Below are 20,871 nucleotides of genomic sequence, written 5' to 3'. Positions count from 1 at the left end.
ATAATATAATGTAGGATAAGATAATAGAATCTAATTAAATTAAATATGATATAATGTAATGTAATACAATATAATATAATTTAATATGTTATGATATAATGTAATATAATATAATTTAATTTAATATGAAATGATGTAATTTAATATAATATAATGTAATGTAATGTAATATAAGATAATATAATATTGTGGGTTGACCTACCCAGGCCACTAGAGGTCAGTGTAATGAAACGGGAACGGAGACAGCAGTTCCTCCTCCAGACCGCTAGTTGGCAGTAACGCGACTTTCCCGTTGGATTCCGGTCACACATATTTTCTTCCAGACAAAGAATGTAATAATTAAACACGCTGTAAATCTTATGTGATACTCATTATAATTAATCGACCACTATGTGCTGCGTAACATAATTGTTAGTCGTCTCGCCGACGCGTGTGGAATAAGCAAAGACGTGGTTATGAGTCCGGGAATGTTTTAATTAGTAGTATTTAAAAAGAAAGGTAAATATAAGACATGGTAAGTAAATGTCGCTTTGTTCTTGTGCTGATTACTTGTGGTGTTTGCTCGCGGGAAGACGTGATGACTGATGACCAACAACATGTCCGCTTGTCCCCGATGTTGGTTTCATTGGAGTTGAAGCGAAATGTAAAAGTTGCCCGTCGGAGTCACTTCTCCAGCGGTGTGTTGTTGTTCCGTGAGGCGATAGAGAGGTGGGCTCTCTCTCTCTCTTTTTAATTCTTTGGCACCATTTTAAACATCGCTTATGTGTTATAAAGTTTCTATTATTATTATTTATTGCTAAGGTTTATGCCAAGCATTTGTTGGTTCCAGTCTCCCAAATATAATAATGTGAGGCTTTTTTCCCCATCACGACATGATGTGTACCTCCAATCTTTTACATTTTAAAGACTGGACATTAAAGATGGTGAACTGATCTAAAAGCGTTTCTGGTATAAAAAGTGATCCAGTTGAAAATCAAATCTTAAATCGTTTATTGTATAAATAAGATCTCATTAGTATCAAAATGGTAAACCTTGATCCAGGGTTTTAACTTTTATCAGCCTTAACAACAGCTACACAATGATCCATCGATGGCTGAGAGCTGCAGACACTTTCCTCTCTCTCTCCTCCAGGTTTACAACATGTCCGACCCGGTTCAGACCACCCCTGACGGTCTCCGTAAACTGGTCCGCTGGGCTCACAGCCACGGAACCATCTGCAGCCTCATCCCCAGCCTGCAGCAGCTCACCTGTGGTTCCCATGGTAATGTGCTGATGCCTGAACTGGGTCTCCACGGTAGCAGTGTCCCTGTTGCAAGGTGGGGTTGTGCCGCTGGACACTCCTACCGCTGGCCCCTCAGTGACCACGGCAACGGCTGTAGAGGCTCAGCAAATACCAGCCAGGGCCCGGAAAGGCTAGATGGAGGGCGCCGGTCCAACAAGGTAAAGCTGTGATTTTAGGTACTTTGTCTGTGTTTTTGTCTTTATTTGAGATATTAAGAGATTAATACTTCAATATATACAAATGCAGTTTCAATAGTACAATCCACATGTTCAACTGGATATAGATTCATTTATACATATAATTACACAATTCATACAATGTTAATAACAGCGATGACGCTCATACCCTTTAGACTGGCTTGTTAAAGGTTCCCCGGTTGGAGCATCTAAACGAGGCAGTGGTCTTTGCTTCTAGTTTCTACATTGTTCACCAGAAATCAGTTTCTGGATACATCTGTGTGGACCATTCAGTTGCAGAGATAATATGATTGATTGAGTTTTTATTTGCAATCTACCTAAGTGTCTTTTTTCAAACTACCAGTAAAAAGCTCATCCCAAGCCACAGAAGACATTGTACAGCTGTTCTTGGTGCAACGTCCCTGTTGACGTTCCATACTCCACCTGCACTGAGCAGGTGGTGTTGATTAAACCCTGTTGGCGTCACGTGGAGATTACGCCTTTAACTTTGAATTCCTCATCTATTCCCTCCCAGGTGACAGCGAGGGCGTCATGTGACCTCTGCTATAACGAAGCAGCATCCGAGGGGGAGGAGTTCAGCAGCTGGCTGTTTGACAACGATGGGTTTGATTCGTCAGCCACGGACGAAGACGGTGACTACGAGCCCCGGTCATCCAGGAAAAGAGGCGGGACTCCAGGGCGAGCAGTAAACAGGAAGAAGGTCAAGCAAGAAGTGACCTCGCCGGAGGATCACGACGCTGTCGCCACCGCGGCAGGCACGGGGCCAGCAGTGACGGACGCTGGCAATGTGTCGCAGGCTTGTCGGGCCCCGAACACACACACTCAAATCCCGCACACACTGCCCAAAAAGGCCCCCCCGCGGGGCCCTCAAACACTGCATGGACAGCATCTGAGTTGGGAGAGATTAGAGGACCCAGAGATGGAGCTGCTGGGAGGAGGCAGCGACACGACGGAGACCACAGGGAAGTCTGCAGGTACAGCTGGTTGTGAGAAGACCTGCAGTGGCAGAGCCGACATGTTGCGATTGGATTTGTTTTGGGTGTCAGTCGGAGGCACATTAATGTTCCCATTAGTGCGCCCTCTTAAAATGCAGTGAGAATCTTGGGAATGCTTCTCTGTGATAAAAGGAAACGCGAATGTTATACGGCTGCATTTGACTGCACGTTGGGCAATAAAATCCATAATTACCTCTCAGCATTTTGTAAATCAAGAACAACTAGAAGACAAACTTATCAAAAAGAGAGTGACAATATCAGCGAAGGAAAGAAATTGTGATGCAATATGCTGAAAGAGTTTTATGGCATTTTTGCACAACAATGCAACAACAAAAACGAGCCCAGCTTTAATTTGAAATAAGTTAAGACACAATAATATATTAATATTGTTAACAGACTGTATTCTTTAAAGATGCCAAACAAAACGTGAAAGAGTTTTTTACCAAATGTTTATCTGCGCTTGTGTCCAACTGTCTGACTTCCTGTTTCTGACTGTTGTCTCTTTTGGTGTGAATCTTTAGGGGAGCAGAATGAGCTGGAGAACCTGCACGCGTTACTTCGTGCCGAGCGCAGCCGCAACCAGCAGATGACGGAGATCATCTCCGGTCTGAAGCAGGACAAAGAGATGCTGCAGAAGGAACTCGGGAAGAAAGCAGATGTCATCTGTGACTTCCTGCAAGACAAAATGCGGCCAGGTAGAGTTTGGTTTGGAAACCCAGCTGTTCAGCGGCAGCTGGACCGCTTGTTGACACTTTTGCATGAGATAACATTTGTTCGTGCATCGTATCTGCCGTGGAAAATTTAAATTACAAGTGCCTCAAATATTATTAAATTAAACATAAACAGTAAGAAAAATAGGACTGACGATAACTGCAGTCGTAAAATAAATCATCAGTAAATTGATAAACGTCGACAATCAAATAAAAAAGGAAAACGCCATTGTAAAAATATTTTCTAACTATTACTTTTAACTATTGTCGCCAAAATGTTCATATTGCCGCACTGTATTACTTTTTATTTGTATTTTAAGCCAAATTCAGAGTTTCCATTTTTCTTTTTGGGAGACTAGAGAAGAGGTGGCCTTATTGCTCTAATCCGATGGAGCCGGGGAGTTCACACATGTCCTGTTCTGACGATGTGGTCGGGGACGATTCCCCGATCATCTTTGACTCATGTGAGGAAATGGAGCTCCACCCTCTGGACCACCGGACCCACAAGAACAAATGGAGCCGGGACGGAGAAACCACCCGCGTTCGGAGTAAGGACATGACCCGACAGGGAGTAATAACCACTGTCATACCGTGGTTATAAGCGCCCATAGAGCAGAAGGAATTATTGATCCTAAATACGCCATTCATTTTCCTTTTTACATATACTGATGTGTCTCTCCTCCCCAGTGAAAAACGTGGCGGGCGTAATAGCGCGCTACATGGCGGCCCTGGAGGAGTTCCGCAGCAGTGTCTCCATGAAGGTGGCCTTTGACCGGGTCGGCGTGGACCGCAACACAATTTCCCGCACGGCGTCCATAGCTGAGCTCAGTCTGGCCGCTCCCGAGGTGTTTCACGCCATGGCGCCGTGGGACGAGAAAGGGGAAACGCTGGCGCATTACGCCCACCGCTGCCGACAGGCCATGGATGACAACACGAAGGCCAAGATCAAAATCATGAAGGGGCACGGCGATCTTCTGCCCATCGTGTCAAACCGCACGGACTGAATCAGAGGCCACGGCGCATTCTTGTTGTACACCTACGTATAACAAGAAAGCGCACCATTTGGAAGCTTTAATTTCTCTGTTAGTTACGACACTGCCTGAGTCTGTGGTCCTCAACTTATTCCAGGGATTTTATCACACGGTTGTTTTTAATCTTCCTTTTCACAATCCTGTGTCCGTCTAATCATTGTGTGGCTGCATTACATAACATTACCTTCTGGCTACATGTCTGCCTCTGTGGGCGCCTGCTGGCCAATGGATTGGCCTCACCTTCTGAGGTGGAAAGAAATGGAACCAGACACATAAAGTTTGTGTGTGTGTGTGATTTTTACCAGCCGCCACAGCGAAGCTGGAATCGTTTTCACCTTGTGAGTCTGTGTCGTCGTGGCAAAGTAGGGTCTTGGAAATACCGACAGGAGTGGTCTTGTGTTCAGTCTGTCTGTAGTCGAGTCGTTTCATTAAGTGTTTGAGTGACCACCACAGAATAAACCAGTTTCTCATATCACTTTATGAAATGGCTGGACTTTTGATGTTCCAGTAAATAGTCTGATGAATAAATCGATTTTTAAGTATTCTGAGGGTCAGTGACTCGATGTGGTTTTTTTAAACATGTTGCATTGGTTTTGTGGTCTGCCAAACCGTTTTACAATAAATCCACCAACAACAGTGAATGTTATGAAGTGAAGCACGTCTTTGTTTTAGAAAAGATAAAAACTGAAGTGAGTGAAAAATCAGGACTACTGTTAAATCCTACAATGTGAACATCTCTATAGACCATGTATGCCTCTAACCCCTCTTTTCCTTTGCATTGAAAAAGCAGAAGGTAATGTTTTGATCGCCGTGTATTTATTTATTTGTATGCGTGTTATTCGCATAAGTAAAAAAGTATTAAACCGAATCACATGAAATTTGGTGGGATGATTGGATATTATCCGGGGACCATTTGATTAGATTTTGGGATCGATCGGGTCAAAGGTCATGGTCATGAAGAAGGTCAAAATCTTCTTGAGTCGCATTAAATTTGGTGGGATGATTGGTTAATATCTGGGGACGATTTGATTAGATTTTGGGTTTGATCGGGTCAAAGGTCATGAAAAGGTCAACATATTTTTACCATTTATATCCAATTGGCATGCAACTAATGCCAAAATGTTCATAATTCAATGCCCTATCTTGTGATATGCGCTCTACCGAGTGCCCATTATAGTTTTATACTTGCAAAAATAAAAACTGAAATTATATACATATATATATATCTACAATTGAATGTAACAATTTTATTGTCCAAATATTGACACAAATCCATTTATATAAAAACCCTGACCAAATGTGCGTTTCATGGATCGGTGCGGTGAAAGGCAACAGCAGGATGGCATGTACAGCATGACTGTGATGTCTTCGTCCCCCCGCACAACTCCACCGGATGTTTCACAGCTGTCTGGAACCTTCTTCCGATTTCTCAGAGAGCTTTTCCTAAATCCAACCGCCAGCTTGTTGGCCTGGAAAATGTAATTTAAAAAAAGAAAAGTGACCGACTCCCTGAGATTGCTTACGACACGTCAAACAACTGTCCATGAATCAAAGACTTAAAAGAGGGTCCGTGGGAGACACGCGGGTCGGGTGTGCACTGTGTGCCGTTCGAATGCTCTGTGTCACACCGGGCAACAGGAGGAGGAGGAGGAGGATGATGAAGGGTAAAAAGGTCAAGACTCAGTGGGCTCCAGGCGGGGGATGACGGGGAGGATGAGGTTCCCGAACGAGGAGTCCTGAGTGATGAAGAAGCCTGATGAGTGCGTGTGTGCATGCTGCAAGAGAAGACACAGTCAGGCAAAGGTTTAAATTAATAACGACCAAACTCACAATTTTTATAATGCTATGAATGCACCAGTTCAGTCAAAGAGGTGCTTGCAGCTTGATTTTGTTTCCTTTTGGACAGAGCTAGGCTAGATGTGTCCCTCATTTCCAGTGTATATGCTAAGCTAAGCTAACCACCCTGTAGTCTCGGGCAAAATGATTCCAGAGACTTTCACGCCACATTAAAACACGAGGTTTGATGCACCAACAACCGTGCAGTGACTATCAGGCCTCTTTATATTTCTGTGAGATGTTTCTTGTAGTCTTGCCAAGAAACCTCTCTATTAAATAATGAATTTCAGACCTCTATTCAAGCCAGTGGCGGGTATTAAGCTGGTATTCAACAATGACTCTCGGTACAGGGGTCCTCCAAAATGCATCCTGCATCAGTCAGAAACTCCAGAATGAACTTTCGAAATCCGTCGGAAAAACAATGACGGCAAACAAAGGAAGTCAGCGACACTGAATGAAAACCTAACTGGAGATTTACTCAAAAACTATATGCACGATTATTATTTGAATAAGATAACATAAGACGAGCAACTGAAGTATTGATAGTTTGTAGTAAAACATGTGTAAAAGAACATAAAGATGTGGTTTGTGTTGCTCTGTCCCACCTGTAGGGCAGCTTTCTGCTGGGCAGCGATGTGCTGCTGTTCTGCGTTGTCCCTGAAGTCCTTTAGACTCGGTCTGGATAGCGAAATGCTACGGAATGAGATGGAGGAAATAAATAAATAAAATGTAATATTGATATACTATGGATATGGAATGCCTCCATGAAATGAACGGAGCCTCCATGGCTGGATACTATCCCTACCTCGCTCCAGGAGTGCTCAAAAGCCGTCTCCTCTCCTTCTCCAGCTCGGCCAGGATCGCCACGCGCGTCTTGTTTGGGAAGGCTGGATGGAGAAAGACAGAAAGAGACAAATACAGTAAGGGGAGACAGAGGGATGGAACAACATACTTCAGCTAACCTTGCTGTATACATCTGAAGACAGGCACCAGTTAGAGCAATAAGAATAAATACATATATACATGTTATGTATTGTCCTGTATGAAGTGACAGGAGATGACATATGAGTAAAACTAAGCACAGGTGGATCATTTCCAGACTTCTAAACATATAGACTTTCTTTCAGATGTTATGCTTTTTATGTTGGAGGGAAACTAATGTATAGAAGCTGAAAGAGAATTAAGTCAGCCATTTGTCCTCAAGGGGAACCAGAGCTAAAGGTTTCTGGGGGGCAGAATTCGTAGCTACGCCCCTGGAGTCACAGCGCGATAAAGACCTGAATATTAAAACGATTGTCCCGAAACAAACCAATTACCTTGTCCTGGAGGATTAGTAGCCATGTCTGCGCAGGTAGCGAGATGCAGGTCAAAATAACGAACTACAGCTAGCGTTAATGGTTCACGTTTTATGTGTGTGTTTCTTTCCACCCAGCTAATGTTGCACTGGTGGATAACGGACAACAATAAAAGTCCCCCTGGGTAATATCCCTTAAACTGGAGCTGGATAAACTACACAGTACTTGCTGTTGTAACAATAACGTTAACTTAAAGTTTAAAATAACGATAAAACTCTTGCTTATGTACGGGTAATGAGTCGCATTGTACTTCTTGAAAACAAGAACCGGGTTTGTGGGATGGATCGGTTAGATAGTTGTAAAAAACGAAGAGGTGTCACTCTCTTCTATTTCCGGTTATCAAAAGGGGGATACAAAGGAACCAATGAAACAGCACGAAAGACTCGTGAAAATACATGATAAAAGTATATTTATCTAAAAATAACTTAAATTGATCAATTAATCATATGGGGCCCTACTGAGGTTCAAAATATGCACAGAATTGAATTATAAATCTAAAAATGAAAAAGCATCAATAACTATTAGTCCAAAGTATCCAACATTTTACACCTGTACTTTACAATATGAACACATTTGAGTATAAATGTTCAATTTTGCCTAATTTAAGGACCAGTTGATAGCATTTTTTTCCTGGACTTTTAACCACATCTCACTATCTTTAGTGAGTTTGCGCGACTAAATTGTTTTTGAACAATGGTGTGGTTGATCAAAAAAGGAGATGGAGCTAAAATATCTGTACAACTGCTAAAGTTAATTCGTCATTTGTATTTGTATTTAATCCACACTGTCTGCTTTTTACATGATGTCTCGTATGTTTCCTGAGCTTTTTGTGCTGCGGGAATTCACACGATTAAAAACGTGATTACAAATGAACAGTGTTAGAGGTTTTAATAACAGTGAACCAACTTTCCTAATAGACGATCTTCAGTATTCCACTCGTTGCCTATTATCACGTGATGCATGTGTTTACATCCGGGTTCGTGTAGTTTAACTTCCGGAGCTGCGCAATGGGAGTCAGCTGACAGTAGTAACCAACCAGCGGGTGTAACATATCAACTGAGGAGACCCCGAACGGAGAAAAACACCTTCCTCTCTCGAGACTTTACGTATCAACTGCGGAGAACCGGACAGCTCTTGTCCCCAAATACCTGGCCACATCTTCCCGCCTTCCGCAGGATGAGTGCCGGTGCTCCGAGATGCCTGGCCAGCTCGGGGCAGAAGCCCATCGCGGAGATCCTCCACCCGCTATCCGCCGCCGAGGAGCAGCTCTCCGTCTCCGTCGCCGTTGGAGGGGACACGGTAGGGTCCGCCGGGGCTGTTCTGAGACCAGTTTGATACAGACCGTGGAGATGGAGAGAGGAGGACGCTTCACCACACGACACCGCAAACTACACGCGGTGACACCAACCTGTGTTCAGTCTGGTCCCAGTACTTGTGGCTAAACTCATTAGTTAAATAAATAGGAGCAAAGGGATGGAAGTTTAACTGGATTAAGCATTGTTTTTAAGCCTGCACTAAACTGTTTGAGTCACTGTTTCATGAAAGCCATTTTCAGAAACCAAAATCAGTGTATTGGCTAGTTCACGTTATATATCGTCAAGGGACTTGCATCAATTCAAACAAACAAAAATAATGAGCGCGAATGACCTCACCGATGCTCACAAAGGATACAAACGCGAGGTTAATGTGTTCAGACCTTTTAAATTGGATGATTTGTTTACACGTGTAGCGTTGTACTGACTCCTATTTACACATATTATTGGTTAGAAAACCGATTTCTCTCGTTACTCTTAGTAGAAAAGGGACCCGACATCCCGACAGGATATACCAAACAAACTAACAAACAAAAAGCGTTGGTTCTGTCGTTTTACTGAAGCGTGACACACTTATATTGTGCAGTTGTTATTGCCAATAAGAGATGCTCTGATGCATTCTTGTTTGTTTGTCCATTCATGAATAGCCAAAGACAACCAGAGGTAAAAAGAACCACCACACTAATTGAAAATGTGAATCCTGTTTATGTCACAGATCGTAAACCGAGGAGGCAAAAGCTCTGTGAGCACAATAATCAAACCGCCTGTCAACACACTTCAATACAGGTGGATGGGAATGTCGACGATGAGGCTTGGGGAACAAGTGATTCTTTCTTTAGTATGGATCAGATTTTCTTTCAAAGGATTTAAAAAAAACATGTTTAACCCTTTTTACTAGAACTACTAGATCTAAAAGGCAATATCTTGTCATTTTGTGAGATTTTGCCGATCCAGATTTAACATTTATTTTGATGAAATGCATTTACAGAATTGTAACCCCTTTGTGGACTCATGTATTCGGTATTTAGGATACAGTCTTCGCTTCTTATCTTATTTCCTGAAGCAGAGGTTGCTGTCAACTAATATGCCCCTTTCACCGGAGATATTTTTTGACAGGAAAAGCACAAGGGCGTAAATGGTCAAATTAATAATGGATTCATGCATGCTGGCTCACTGTTTGTCCCACCTGGGCCTTCTGAATCCAACAGAGCCATCATTAATGTTATTCGTAACACCTGAGGATTTCCCACTTGGACCATTCAAAATGTCTGCTGAGAAAGCGGCTTATGAAGATGGTAATGTGGATAAGACGACCAACCACATGCACGGTGTTCAGCTAACTCTGGCCAATATCTTTTGAAATGACCTTTAAGCCCTGAAAGGCAACGCGTAAGCTCGATCACAGTGTCACAATGACAAGCAGAGTTCAACATTATATCCCCTTCCTCATCACGAGAATAATATTTATTACATTTATACATCCCCCCCCCCCCCCACACACACACAACTCACATGACAACAGGTCTATGAAATGTGGCTGTAAATGTTGCAGTGAGACATTTTGATGAGTTTTTATTTTCAGATCCAGTTTTAATGAAGCCGCCCTGCTGACTCTTTGTTTTGCCTCCCTGCTGCATTTGTTAAATGTTAACCCATTTTTATTTTTTACATTCAACATTCTGTTTGCTAAACGAGATTCAGAGTCCCTTCTAAGTGTGCAGTAACAGCCTCTATCAATCCATTGTAGAGATGTGCTGTTTTATATCCTTTGGTTGTCCCTTGATTTTAGGCGTAACACACATCCTCCACTTTAGTCCAGTTATTTGCTTTTTATAGTGTAATTTGAGTGCTCTCGCTGTGTTGGGATGGAGCCTGCGGGGCACATTTGCTGTTGCTCTCTACTTGCTGCTCCAGAAAGCGCTTAACAATTGTTCTAAAAAGTCGATGGCACATATTTCACACCAAATGATGTGTCATTGGTTTAAGTGTGTCATCTTGGAATAATCTATAGTTTGATGGTGAGATTGATTTAAACAGATGCTGCACTCGACAGGAAATCGTATCCGTCCTTCTGAAGTAGTCATCATCTGTTAATGGAGAGAAACAAAATTAAGTATCTTTTGGGTTTGTCATCAACCAAGAGATGTAGAGCAACGCATTGTTTTCCCACAGTTGGAAATCCATTTTTTGTTTCAGGGCTATCAAAAAGCGTCCCCAGTCCACAGATGCTCCATTTCTTCCCTCTCGTCCATCATTCAATTAGAGGGCTGGGAGTCGTGTCCGACTATGCGGGGTGCGCACAAGAGCCCCATTGACATTATTGAAACAACTGCACCGCCATCGGCCATCAATCTATCGGCTCTTTGTTTTTGCAGCATCTGAGTTTGACGTCACCGTTTGTCTCTCCCCGCGCAGGAAGCCGCGCTGACCAACGGCGCGCCGGTTGAGACGCCGAGTCCCGCCTCCACGTCGTCGCTGTTCAACCGGCTGCAGCTGGACGACGATCTGGAAGCGGACGCCGGAGACCCCTACGACGAGGCCGCGGAGACCCGGGACCTTTTCGTCACGGTCGACGACCCAAAGAAGCACGTGTCCACCATGGAGACCTACATCACCTACAGGGTCTCCACCAAGGTCTGCTATTGGCTGGTGTCATGGTAACACTGCCCACTTGGCTCTCAGAGGACAGTTGAGGCTGTCGTACACGAAAGGGGTCGTAATGTTTGCTTACGATGTTTCAGCCACCCAATCAATAGTTCATGCCGACCGTTTTCAAAGCATGCAATTATTATCGCTCCACCATTTGGTTTGGAGTTGGTAATCAAGCCCAGTGAGCCTTTAGTCTTCCTTTTCATTCTTTTTATTTCCCCCCCATTTGTCATCTTTGGTTGTTTCATGATCGTTTAAAAAAAAAAAACCTCTCCTTGATGTTGTGTTAAAGGCAAGTATTATGCCAAAGTGCAATGAGAGAACGTTTTTAATTATTTATAATGTATGCAAGAAACTTCAGTTTTGATTTGACTATGCTGTAATCTTAATACACAATATGAGTATTTTTAATGGGCTCAAACGTGCAAAACTTCCAATGTGGTGGAGGTAAACCACCTCAGGGTATTGTTTTGTAACTCGCTCACTTCATCCAGGCTGCAGGTTCACAGTCACGCCGTTCAGTGTGTCACCTCCAGGGTCGGAAAGCTTTAGCGGAGGCAGCGCTTTCAAACCCCAGACATGCAAATCACGACATATTCTGGCACATTTTTTCCTCCCAGGCGGGATGGAAATGACGGGACTCTAACTAGGAAGTCACATCATTCCCATAGAAGATGTATATTCCACAGGGCGGATGCATTCAGTAACCTGTGTTCAAAGTGGCCGCTCTGTTCCATCCCTCACGTCTGTCTGCCAGCAAACGGAGCAGCAGCAGCTCTCCGAGGCGCCACTTAGCCTGACGGGGCTACGCTGTGCTCTGACCTTCAGCGGAGAGTCGTAGCTTCAGAGTAATGAAGGGAACGGATTCAGAGGGAGACGCCGCCAGGAGCTGCCGGGTCGCATCAGGACGACAGCTGCTATGTACGCTCGGAGGCCGTGGACAAATATCGCAGCCCACTATGAACACCGACTGTTAATTGAGAGCATGAGGGGGTTGTTGTGTGTGTGTGTGTGACTCGGCATGTACAGTTATCCTAAATTGGCTGAGACGTCTAGGGACACACCCGCCCTCCAAACTACTGTGTACATGTGAACGGTGTCCTCGAGTGCTGTCTTCTTTTAGGAGGTAATTGATCATCTGTGTCCTCCCAGCTAACAAAGCACATGCTTGTTTTGCGTGCGTGTTTGTTTTCCTCAGACATCGCGGGTCGAGTTCGACCTGCCGGAGTACTGCCTGCGGCGGCGCTACCAGGACTTCGACTGGCTCCGGATCAAGTTGGAGGACAGCCAGCCGACCCACCTCATCCCTGTGGGTCAAACGAGCCGCAGCGCACGCTGTCGTCCTGGTTTCCGCTGAGAAGCGCCTGATGTACTTTCTCTGCTCCGCCTCCTCCTATTTCTCTTCCTCTCCAGCCGTTGCCAGAGAAGTTCGTGATGAAGGGCGTGGTGGATCGTTTTTCAGAGGAGTTCGTGGAGACGAGGATGAAAGCTCTCGACAAGTTCCTGAAGCGGGCGGCCGACCACCCCGTACTCTCCTTCAACCCTCATTTAAACACTTTCCTCACGGTCAAGGTGAGGCGGGCGCAGAGTCGGAAAGTTCATCGTTTTATTTTTTTTTTTTAGAGACAAGAAAACTATTGATTTCTCACGACAATCGACACGCAGACACATTCCGGTCCGTCGGTTCCGTTCCTGCCACATGCAAATCATTTAACGCAGCACCCGAGTCATAGTGCGTGTTATTATGGACAACAATAATCTCAGCAGCGATATTTCAGTAAAATGCATCACCAGAGAATACTGCTTCCTTTTCTGTGTGTAATCTGTCATCAGTCTCTAAGTAGCTGAGACGAAAGACTTTATATTCCCAGTGGGGAAATAAAGTTGTTGCAGCAGTAAGATAATTGGATTCAGAAAAATAAAGTGGAGCATAAACCATATAAAATTTAAAATGGGTGACGATAGAATCCTAAAATGTCAGCACATTATTTGTAGGGAAAAATATTGAATATCAACATCTGTGGATTAGATTATTATTTTAAATTGGGTAATTTCCACGTTTACATCCAAAAACAAACCAGGTGTTATTGCTCTGAACGCATCGCTACATACCGATGTCCTTTGCTTCTCGACCGCGTGTGTCGGCAGGACCTGAACAAGCGGCAGGGTCTGGCCCTGCTGAGCAAGGTGGGCGAGTCGGTGAAGCACGCGGCCGGAGGCTACAAGCTGCGGGCGCGGCCGGCCGAGTTCGCCGCCATGGGCGAATACCTGGACATCTTCAACCAGAAGCTGGGAACCATCGACCGCATCGCCCAGAGGATCCTCAAAGAGCAGTCGGGTACCGGAACAATCCTATTGAGAGAACCTGTATCACCTGCAGGTTGATGATTCTGCCTCCAGTTTGTATTTATTTTTATTTAGTTGGACACTTGTTAGTTCTATTGGAATATGGAAAGGGACCTCCGTTGAATATCATCAGCCCCGTGTTGAATATCATAGCCCCCGTGCTAAATCATCCTTTCAATATTATTGCACGTGGGCTTGAAAATTGTTCTAAACCAGATAATTAATGTGATTGTAATTTTGCAGTAAAGAGGGATTAATAAGAAAAACTTACCAAATGAGAAAATATTGACACCAAAATATTAGTTAACTAGAATGGGCACTCGGTAGAGCGCATACCTTCGCATATCACAAGATTGGGCATTGAATTATGAACATTTTGGCATTAGTTGCATGCCAATTGGACAAATGTATCGTGCTATGGTAAAAAAAAGATTTTGACCTTTCCATGACCTTGACCTTTGACCCGATTGATCCCAAAATCTAATCAAATGGTCCCCGGATAATAACCAATCATCCCACCAAATTTCATGCGATTCGGTTCAATACTTTTTGAGTTCTGCGAATAACTCGCATACAAATAAATAAATACACGGCGATCAAAACATAACCTTCCGCATTTTCAATGCGAAGGTAATGTGCAACGTAAATAAATAAATGGATAAATTAAAACAAGATTATTGAATGCAAAAAGCTACAAGACTTTGCTCTTCCATTGACCGATTCTCTGCTCGTTTACCTCTCGTACTGGATCAGCTCTGCATTGGATCTGAGCCGAAGCCACTTCTACATGACACGGTTTTTTTTAGGCACCAGGAAGAGACATTTTGAAACCATCGCGAATGACCTCAAGTAGTACTCTGTATACTCTCGTACTTCTCAGGAGACCCACTGGCAGCTTTTCGTCTCCCCTAAGTGACATCGTGCTTGCGGTCGGCTCGCGTCATGCAGGCAGTCGCTCTCTCCCCAGGTGGCTGTAACTGGCCTGTGTGACTTCATCTGCAGTAATGATTCAGTGCTGTAGTGTTTGCTTAGAGGAGGAAGCCCCAGACCTTTGGCGTCGTGGGTGCACGGTCGATAAGTGCCGAACTCGTGCACGTCATGCGATCTTGTAAATACCTGCCGTGTGAGGCGCTCGCTGTCCCCATCGGTTCAGCGTTTACATATGATGTGCGCAAACAAAAGAGCCTTGTTTCCACATTATTCCGGGAGATAGGTTGGAACCCTCGGGGGGGGAACTGTAGATAAAGAAGATCTATGAGCTGACGCAGAGTGTTAAGTAGAGCAAAGGCTGTGCAGGCTTCACTTAGCAGCCCGGTGTTTAGCGATCACCCCCATGTGTAATTTAGCAAGCTAGATTTTTCCATTGAACATGCCAATCGCTCCATATCGCATGTGAGGAAAGGGAGGACATTTAGCTTTTATTGGTCTTCAGCAGTGTAATCAAATATTCGCTGCTCGGCCCTCAAATCTTGACACAGTTTGTCCACACGTCATTAAGAAGTATGAAAAAAGCAGAAGAAATTGTACAAAGAAAAATAAGAGCATAACTCGTCTCTATTTCCGGGTTTCTCGTCGAACCACCTCTTTTCTGTTTTTCATCCTCTTCTTCCTTTTTTTAAACCCCGCCAGAGTACCTGACGGAGCTTCGTGAGTACGGCGCCGTGTACGCCAGCTGGGCGGGGTCGGAGGACGAGCTGCGGCGGCCCCTGGAGGGCGTGGGCGGCTCCGTGACGACGTGCTGCGCGGCGCTGGAGGACCTGGGGGACGGCATGAGCCAGGACGTCCTGCCCGTACTCCGAGAGTACGTCCTCTACATCGAGTCCATGAAGGTGAGAGGGACGGGGGCTGGAGCACAGGACGTTTAGTTTAGTTTAGTTGGTGTTCTAACCAGCTGGATGCAGCACAGATATTCAACCTTGTTATCAAGGAGCCCTTATGGCCAGCAGCTGGTATACAACACAGAACCCAGATGTAAGTTAAGCAAAATCTATTTAACATTTTTTAAAACCTTTCTATACATATTAAATGATATCTATATATTCCTTTATTAGTCCCACAGTGGAGAGATTTCAGGATCACAGCAGCGGGTGCACATTAAAGCATTAATAAAAAGTGAAAATAAAACACAATACTAATATTAAAATACTAAATATACAAAGGAAAAAAAATATATACACAAGGCATATAGTCAATTGAAAACATTTCCCTTATCAACGTCATAGATTTTTGTAAATATGTACATGTGACACAGTGGTAAACATACCCCAACTCAAACTGTGACTTTGGAACGTCTCTGACAAATAGACGGCAATAGGTTATTTCTCTATGATTTAATACTTATTTAGTTTTTTTGACAAGATCTTTTTGAACTGTTTCCCACGCACACGAATCATTATTATGTATTTAGTTTCCAGCTATGAGCGGCTCCTGTTTCTTCTGTTTGAGAATCGCGTGCATCAACACCACACAAAAAACACACGAATAACAGCCGAAATCAAACCATTGATGTTTTGTGGTTGATCGCAGAACGTTTTGAGGAAGCGAGACCAGAGCCAGGCGGAGTACGAGGGCCGACTAGAAGCCGCCGTGTTACGCAAACAGGAGGACCGAACGCCAGTAAGCCGCCTCCTTCCTCTCGCCGCCCACACGGAGGCCGTCAAATCGCCGTGTTTGAGTGTGTTTGAGTGTCGGTATTTCACAGAATTCACTTCACAATGTTATTTTCTGTGATGAGTATTGAACTGGAAAATATAATGAAAGATGCTAAATAATCTCTTTAGAAAAATAGACTTTTAGCTTCTATTGGATTTGCTGGATATGTTTCGTCCAGCCGCCGGCGTACTAACGTCCACAAAGATTTTCGAGGGAGAACTGTCTTCTGTCACTTTGTCAAACGTCCCAGATCGCTAACGCAACCCTCCTCTTCAAACCCCCCCCTGCACCACCGCCACCTCCCGGGCGTAGGCTGCACCCTGTAGCGTAGGGCAATGTCCCCTGTAGCTGTAGCGCTCTCTGTTCTCGCCGTAGATGCCGCTCGAGGTGGAGAAGTGCCAGGACAAAGTGGAGTGTTTCAACGCCGACCTGAAGGCCGACTGGGAGCGCTGGCAGGGCAACAAGAGACACGACTTCAAACGCCTCCTCACCGGCATGGCCGACAAAAACATCAACCACTACGAGAAGGTACGCGGGCGGCTGTGGAAGCAGCGCTCCGACCAGAAAGCGCCGCGCGCGCATCGGACTTTACATCTCTGCGGGAAGTCGTAACGGCCTCGTGGTGTGTTTCTCAGTTCGGTCTCGTAACCATTGATCCAAACACTTTCACGCTGTAGTCCAAACAGAAACGGATCGTGTTCTCTGTTGTGGACGCGTTGACATCGGAGCTGGGCCAAAGCACAGACCTCCAACGGCCGCTGTTTACAAGCCGGCAAAAGAGATGCGCGCTTTGCAAGTTTCCCACGATAACGCACAAAAAACAAACACCTGTGGGGGGGGGGGGGGGGTGAATGCTGTATTTACACAAAGCTGCAACAGATTAGATATTTCTCTTGAATCACTGCATCCTCCTCTTTCCCTTCCACTTAATGTGTTCACGCTGTCTTCATCCATCTCCACCCTCTGCAGTGCCAAGCGGCGTGGGAGTCCCTCATAACTCTCCTCCAGGACAAACAGACTGAAGGCAAAACGAGCGAGACGACCTGAAATCCTCCCGCCGTCGGTCGCTCGCTCTCTCTCTCGCTCACACACTCTCGTGCCAAGGAAAAGGAACAACCAGGTGGCAGATTAGAACTGCTGGACTTTGCCCCCCCCCCCAGTTCTCCGGTGAGATGATTGTACAGAGGGGGGAGTCGTCTCTCCGAGATCTGACCTGCATAGGAGGTAACAACTGGTACATTCTTGGACACTTGGGAGACCGGCTCTGTACGGACATTTTCCCTTTTCTACTTCATATTTCCATTTACAGTCGGTTGCCAATGCTCCTGGTGTTTTTTATTCAACCGCAGCCTCAGAGAGGCGTCACGCTCCCTGCCTGTCGCGCTCTCCATGTTCGCATTGAGCCACATGTGAAGGATAATGTGGCGACGAAGAAAACCGTTGAGATCACAGAATGTTGCGCGAGTGTGAAAGTATGAAGTCCGAGCATCCCCAAGATTTAGATTTACTCCTGTCATGATGTAAAACACACTTTATTTTATTTTATGTAACACTCAAACAATACACATGCAATTATCGTTCATCTCTTAACGGCACCATATCGGCTGTAAATTAAAATCTAGCATATTATACTTAATTTAAGGGTCATTCCTGTGATTGTTTTTTTCAGGTTCCAGCCCATACACTCATGTTTGCCATTACTGTTGATCTTTAAAAAATATATATATACATACAAGAGTTCATAAATGTTATGGTTTTTCCCTATCTTTGTTATGGTTTTTCCCATTGTCGCCATGAAACTCATCTCGTGACCTGACACCGCGTCATCAGAGATTTCGAAGTTGTGTTCAACCTCAAGTAGAGAAACGGCAGCAGGTTGAGCAAAACACGTCAAATGGAAACGTCAGTAGGAGAAAAAAGAAAGGGATGAATGGACACGAAATGAAGCCAAAAGCAAAGTGGGTTTCCCTTTAACTGGGGAGGGATTTTGTTTGGGTCTTGTGTGCTTCTGTTGTTGCAGCGCCACCTGGTGGTTGACATGATGATAGTTTCATAACTTCACTTCTGTTGGTTTCTCATGATGTCACCTTTGTGTTTGTTTGTTGTGCCAAGGCCAGTTCTATCTGCTGGAGGGATTTCACCTCTCTACAGGCAAACACTGACTGTTGGTTGAGGATGCCAAATGGCGCAACAGGCAGATTCACCCAATGACATGAACACGGGGAGTTAAGTGTCATTTATTGCCTTTTAAAAAAATGAATGAAACCTTCTTTCTTTCTTTACTCATTTTCTTGGTGATCTAGAAGCCTGAAGTGCAAACTCCACCAATGATGACCAGAGCTTCCCAGAACCACATTTACAAAGACTGATTCTCGCTTTTGTTCATTTCATTGGACTAAAACAACTTTAGTTTTAAAGATCTTTTCTGTTTTGATAAAGAGTTTTCTTCATCGTAATTGGATGTCTTTCAGAAACTAGGTGCCCATTTGAGGTTTCGGGTCATGTGGTCTTCGAGGCCTCTGCGATTTAGTCGTCCCTTTTTTAACTGCCTTTGGTCAGATTGTCCCTGAACGCTCCTCGATGCTGAGCCCTCTGTGTTGAGAAAGAACTGTGGCAACTGGATTTATTACACTGCCTGCCGGTTTGTCAGTTCTACTTATCCTTCTTATTTTCCCCTTGAGTGTATTTAAAAGCACAAAACGGAAACTGTTTCTTCTTACTAGCAGAGGACAAACCGGCATGAATATGTTTTTGAATACAGCCGAACGATTGACAGAAGCTTTCTGAGTCGATGTGGTCCAGTGTCGTCATACTACGCAGGCACTGGTGCTACATGATGGTACGCTCCCCTCCCCCAAATATAAACATCCACCACACAGAGCCAAGAGGGCTCTGGAAACCCAAACAAAGCCTCTGTGTCTCTTGCATATAATGTACAGAAAAACATCCATTTCTATCCCCTAACTACTAATTCACGAGCTGTTTGCTTTCTTCTGTTCTCCATTTTCCATCCCTTTTCATGTTCATCGTCCCAAATTATACAAACAAAGATTATTTTTTTATGTACTTCATCCAAACCTCAAAGACAGAGTCACTGTTATTGAATTAGCAAGAGCAGGGATTCAGAAAAGTAATTCATCTGTTTTTGACTAGGAGCACTATGGAGCATTGTGTGTGTGTGTGCAGAAACACACAAAGACTCCGATTGAATGTGAACATAACTTTGTTTACAAAAATAATTCCACTGGGCAGCTTTAAAAACAGATTGTTTTACCAGACATATCCGTTTAACATTTTTAAATCATTGTTTTTTTTAATATTAGCACTCTGGAACCCGATAAGAAATATGACAATAAGAGGTTTCATTTCCTCATATTTCAGTAACTAATGTTCACTGTAACCCAAATACATTTGAATATATGGACTTGATAAAAAGGAAATGTAGCAAGTCTTAAAAATGCTCGAACAGAACATAAAAAGCCACTTATGTCCCGCTTTCCTTTATATTATTTTCTGATGTTTGTGGCAGTGCTTTTTGTTTAGTTTTTGTGGCATTGGGCCTGAGCATGAGAAGGGATTTTAAATTTATATTTGCTCTAATAACCATATACTGTATATTCAATATACCCAAATGTAAAGCTGAATTATATGGTACAGCTGAGTCTATTTTTCTATAAAAGAAGCAGGGGATCATTGTTGGTGTCCCAATGAGTACGTGAAGATTACAGCAACACGTCGACTTTAGAAGGGATTTTGTAGATGCATCTAAACAAAATCTCAGCAATTAAACTTTTATTTATTATAATTTTGTATATTCATTGGAACCCCAACAATAGTTCTCCGATACATTAACTTCTAACCATTGTGAAATCCACATTTCTAACTGCGTGCCTGCTGATTTACTTTTGCACTATATATATGTCGCTCCGACTCCAACAAAGAAAACTGAACACGCTTCTTTCAGTTGCCAAATATGAGCATTAATAGTCCGGAGGCGTGACTTGGTTCTGTGATGTTAAGAGGGAAAGTCTGCAAAGCTGATTAATGTTAAATCTCCAAACGGGGACAATTATGAGTTATTATTATTATGCCACTGAACACGCCTGTAAAAAGGGATAGTCGGAGCATTTTTTGTTTTCCTTTTAATATCCAAATCAAATGTTTCTCAGCCAAAATGTCCCCGTCTTTTCTTCCTATCTCAGACTCACACTTAATGAGAATCTGCAGAGCAAGATAAATGTGATCAATCAAACCTGAGTTAATAAAGGGTGTTAAGTCTGACTAGTTATGCATATGTACATTTAGTTTATTTAATTTATGTTCCTCCCCAGTGTGCACTGTTTACGTTCAGTCCATATTGTACATTCAGATGTTGATGACATCTTGTTGTAATTATAAATAAGCTTGTATATTGATGTTGTTTTGATGCAATTTATCTTTACCTCGAATTATTTTTTTTGATATATTGGACCAATAATAAAAAAGAATGTGTTTCATACTTGTCT

At 43.7% G+C, this 20,871-nt stretch overlaps 3 protein-coding genes across 7 annotated transcripts; 2 read left to right on the top strand and 1 right to left on the bottom strand.

The window, feature by feature from the left end:
- Positions 1 to 257: 257 nt before the first annotated feature.
- Positions 258 to 4,856, top strand: LOC130205103 (uncharacterized). Of its 4 annotated transcripts, none has more exons than XM_056432252.1 (6): positions 258 to 498; positions 1,132 to 1,440; positions 1,994 to 2,453; positions 2,996 to 3,169; positions 3,544 to 3,732; positions 3,872 to 4,856. In XM_056432252.1, exons 2-6 carry the CDS (start codon positions 1,141 to 1,143, stop codon positions 4,186 to 4,188), a joined length of 1,440 nt encoding a protein of 479 aa, XP_056288227.1. In that variant the 5' UTR covers positions 258 to 498; positions 1,132 to 1,140; the 3' UTR covers positions 4,189 to 4,856. The 4 variants fall into 4 exon arrangements, with proteins under 4 accessions (XP_056288227.1, XP_056288225.1, XP_056288226.1 ...); XM_056432250.1 differs by having other exon boundaries at positions 258 to 514; XM_056432251.1 differs by having other exon boundaries at positions 258 to 708.
- Positions 4,857 to 5,447: 591 nt separating this feature from the next.
- inip (ints3 and nabp interacting protein) lies at positions 5,448 to 7,671 on the bottom strand. Its single transcript, XM_056432253.1, has 4 exons — positions 7,368 to 7,671; positions 6,857 to 6,938; positions 6,657 to 6,744; positions 5,448 to 5,990 (listed from the first exon to the last, which is right to left on the bottom strand). Exons 1-4 carry the CDS (start codon positions 7,390 to 7,392, stop codon positions 5,889 to 5,891), a joined length of 297 nt encoding a protein of 98 aa, XP_056288228.1. The 5' UTR covers positions 7,393 to 7,671; the 3' UTR covers positions 5,448 to 5,888.
- Positions 7,672 to 8,456: 785 nt separating this feature from the next.
- Positions 8,457 to 20,867, top strand: snx30 (sorting nexin family member 30). 2 transcript variants are annotated; one of them, XM_056432329.1, is made up of 9 exons: positions 8,458 to 8,705; positions 11,135 to 11,353; positions 12,567 to 12,677; positions 12,782 to 12,940; positions 13,517 to 13,706; positions 15,344 to 15,543; positions 16,241 to 16,330; positions 16,742 to 16,894; positions 17,336 to 20,867. In XM_056432329.1, the coding sequence occupies exons 1-9, from the start codon at positions 8,583 to 8,585 to the stop codon at positions 17,411 to 17,413; spliced, it is 1,323 nt and encodes a 440-aa protein (XP_056288304.1). In that variant the 5' UTR covers positions 8,458 to 8,582; the 3' UTR covers positions 17,414 to 20,867. The 2 variants fall into 2 exon arrangements, with proteins under 2 accessions (XP_056288305.1, XP_056288304.1); XM_056432330.1 differs by lacking the exon at positions 17,336 to 20,867 and having other exon boundaries at positions 8,457 to 8,705; positions 16,679 to 16,834.
- Positions 20,868 to 20,871: the final 4 nt, after the last annotated feature.

Source organism: Pseudoliparis swirei, chromosome 15 (genome assembly GCF_029220125.1).
Source record: "Pseudoliparis swirei isolate HS2019 ecotype Mariana Trench chromosome 15, NWPU_hadal_v1, whole genome shotgun sequence".
Taxonomy (NCBI): domain Eukaryota; kingdom Metazoa; phylum Chordata; class Actinopteri; order Perciformes; family Liparidae; genus Pseudoliparis; species Pseudoliparis swirei.
The sequence above is the reverse complement of the archived record's forward strand: the minus strand, read 5'-3'. Positions and strand labels throughout refer to the sequence as shown.

Coding starts and splice junctions, on each gene's coding strand:
- inip (XM_056432253.1), bottom strand. CDS start 7,392: ATGGCTACTAATCCTCCAGGACAAG. Junction 6,745..6,856: donor TTGAGCACTCCTGGAGCGAG/GTAGGGATAGTA, acceptor CTCATTCCGTAG/CATTTCGCTATCCAGACCGA. Junction 5,991..6,656: donor AGCAGAAAGCTGCCCTACAG/GTGGGACAGAGC, acceptor CTTCTCTTGCAG/CATGCACACACGCACTCATC.
- LOC130205103 (XM_056432248.1), top strand. CDS start 1,090: ATGGCTGAGAGCTGCAGACACTTTCCTCTCTCTCTCCTCCAGGTTTAC. Junction 1,441..1,993: donor GAGGGCGCCGGTCCAACAAG/GTAAAGCTGTGA, acceptor ATTCCCTCCCAG/GTGACAGCGAGGGCGTCATG. Junction 3,170..3,543: donor GCAAGACAAAATGCGGCCAG/GTAGAGTTTGGT, acceptor TTGGGAGACTAG/AGAAGAGGTGGCCTTATTGC.
- snx30 (XM_056432329.1), top strand. CDS start 8,583: ATGAGTGCCGGTGCTCCGAGATGCCTGGCCAGCTCGGGGCAGAAGCCC. Junction 12,678..12,781: donor AGCCGACCCACCTCATCCCT/GTGGGTCAAACG, acceptor CTTCCTCTCCAG/CCGTTGCCAGAGAAGTTCGT. Junction 16,331..16,741: donor AACAGGAGGACCGAACGCCA/GTAAGCCGCCTC, acceptor TTCTCGCCGTAG/ATGCCGCTCGAGGTGGAGAA.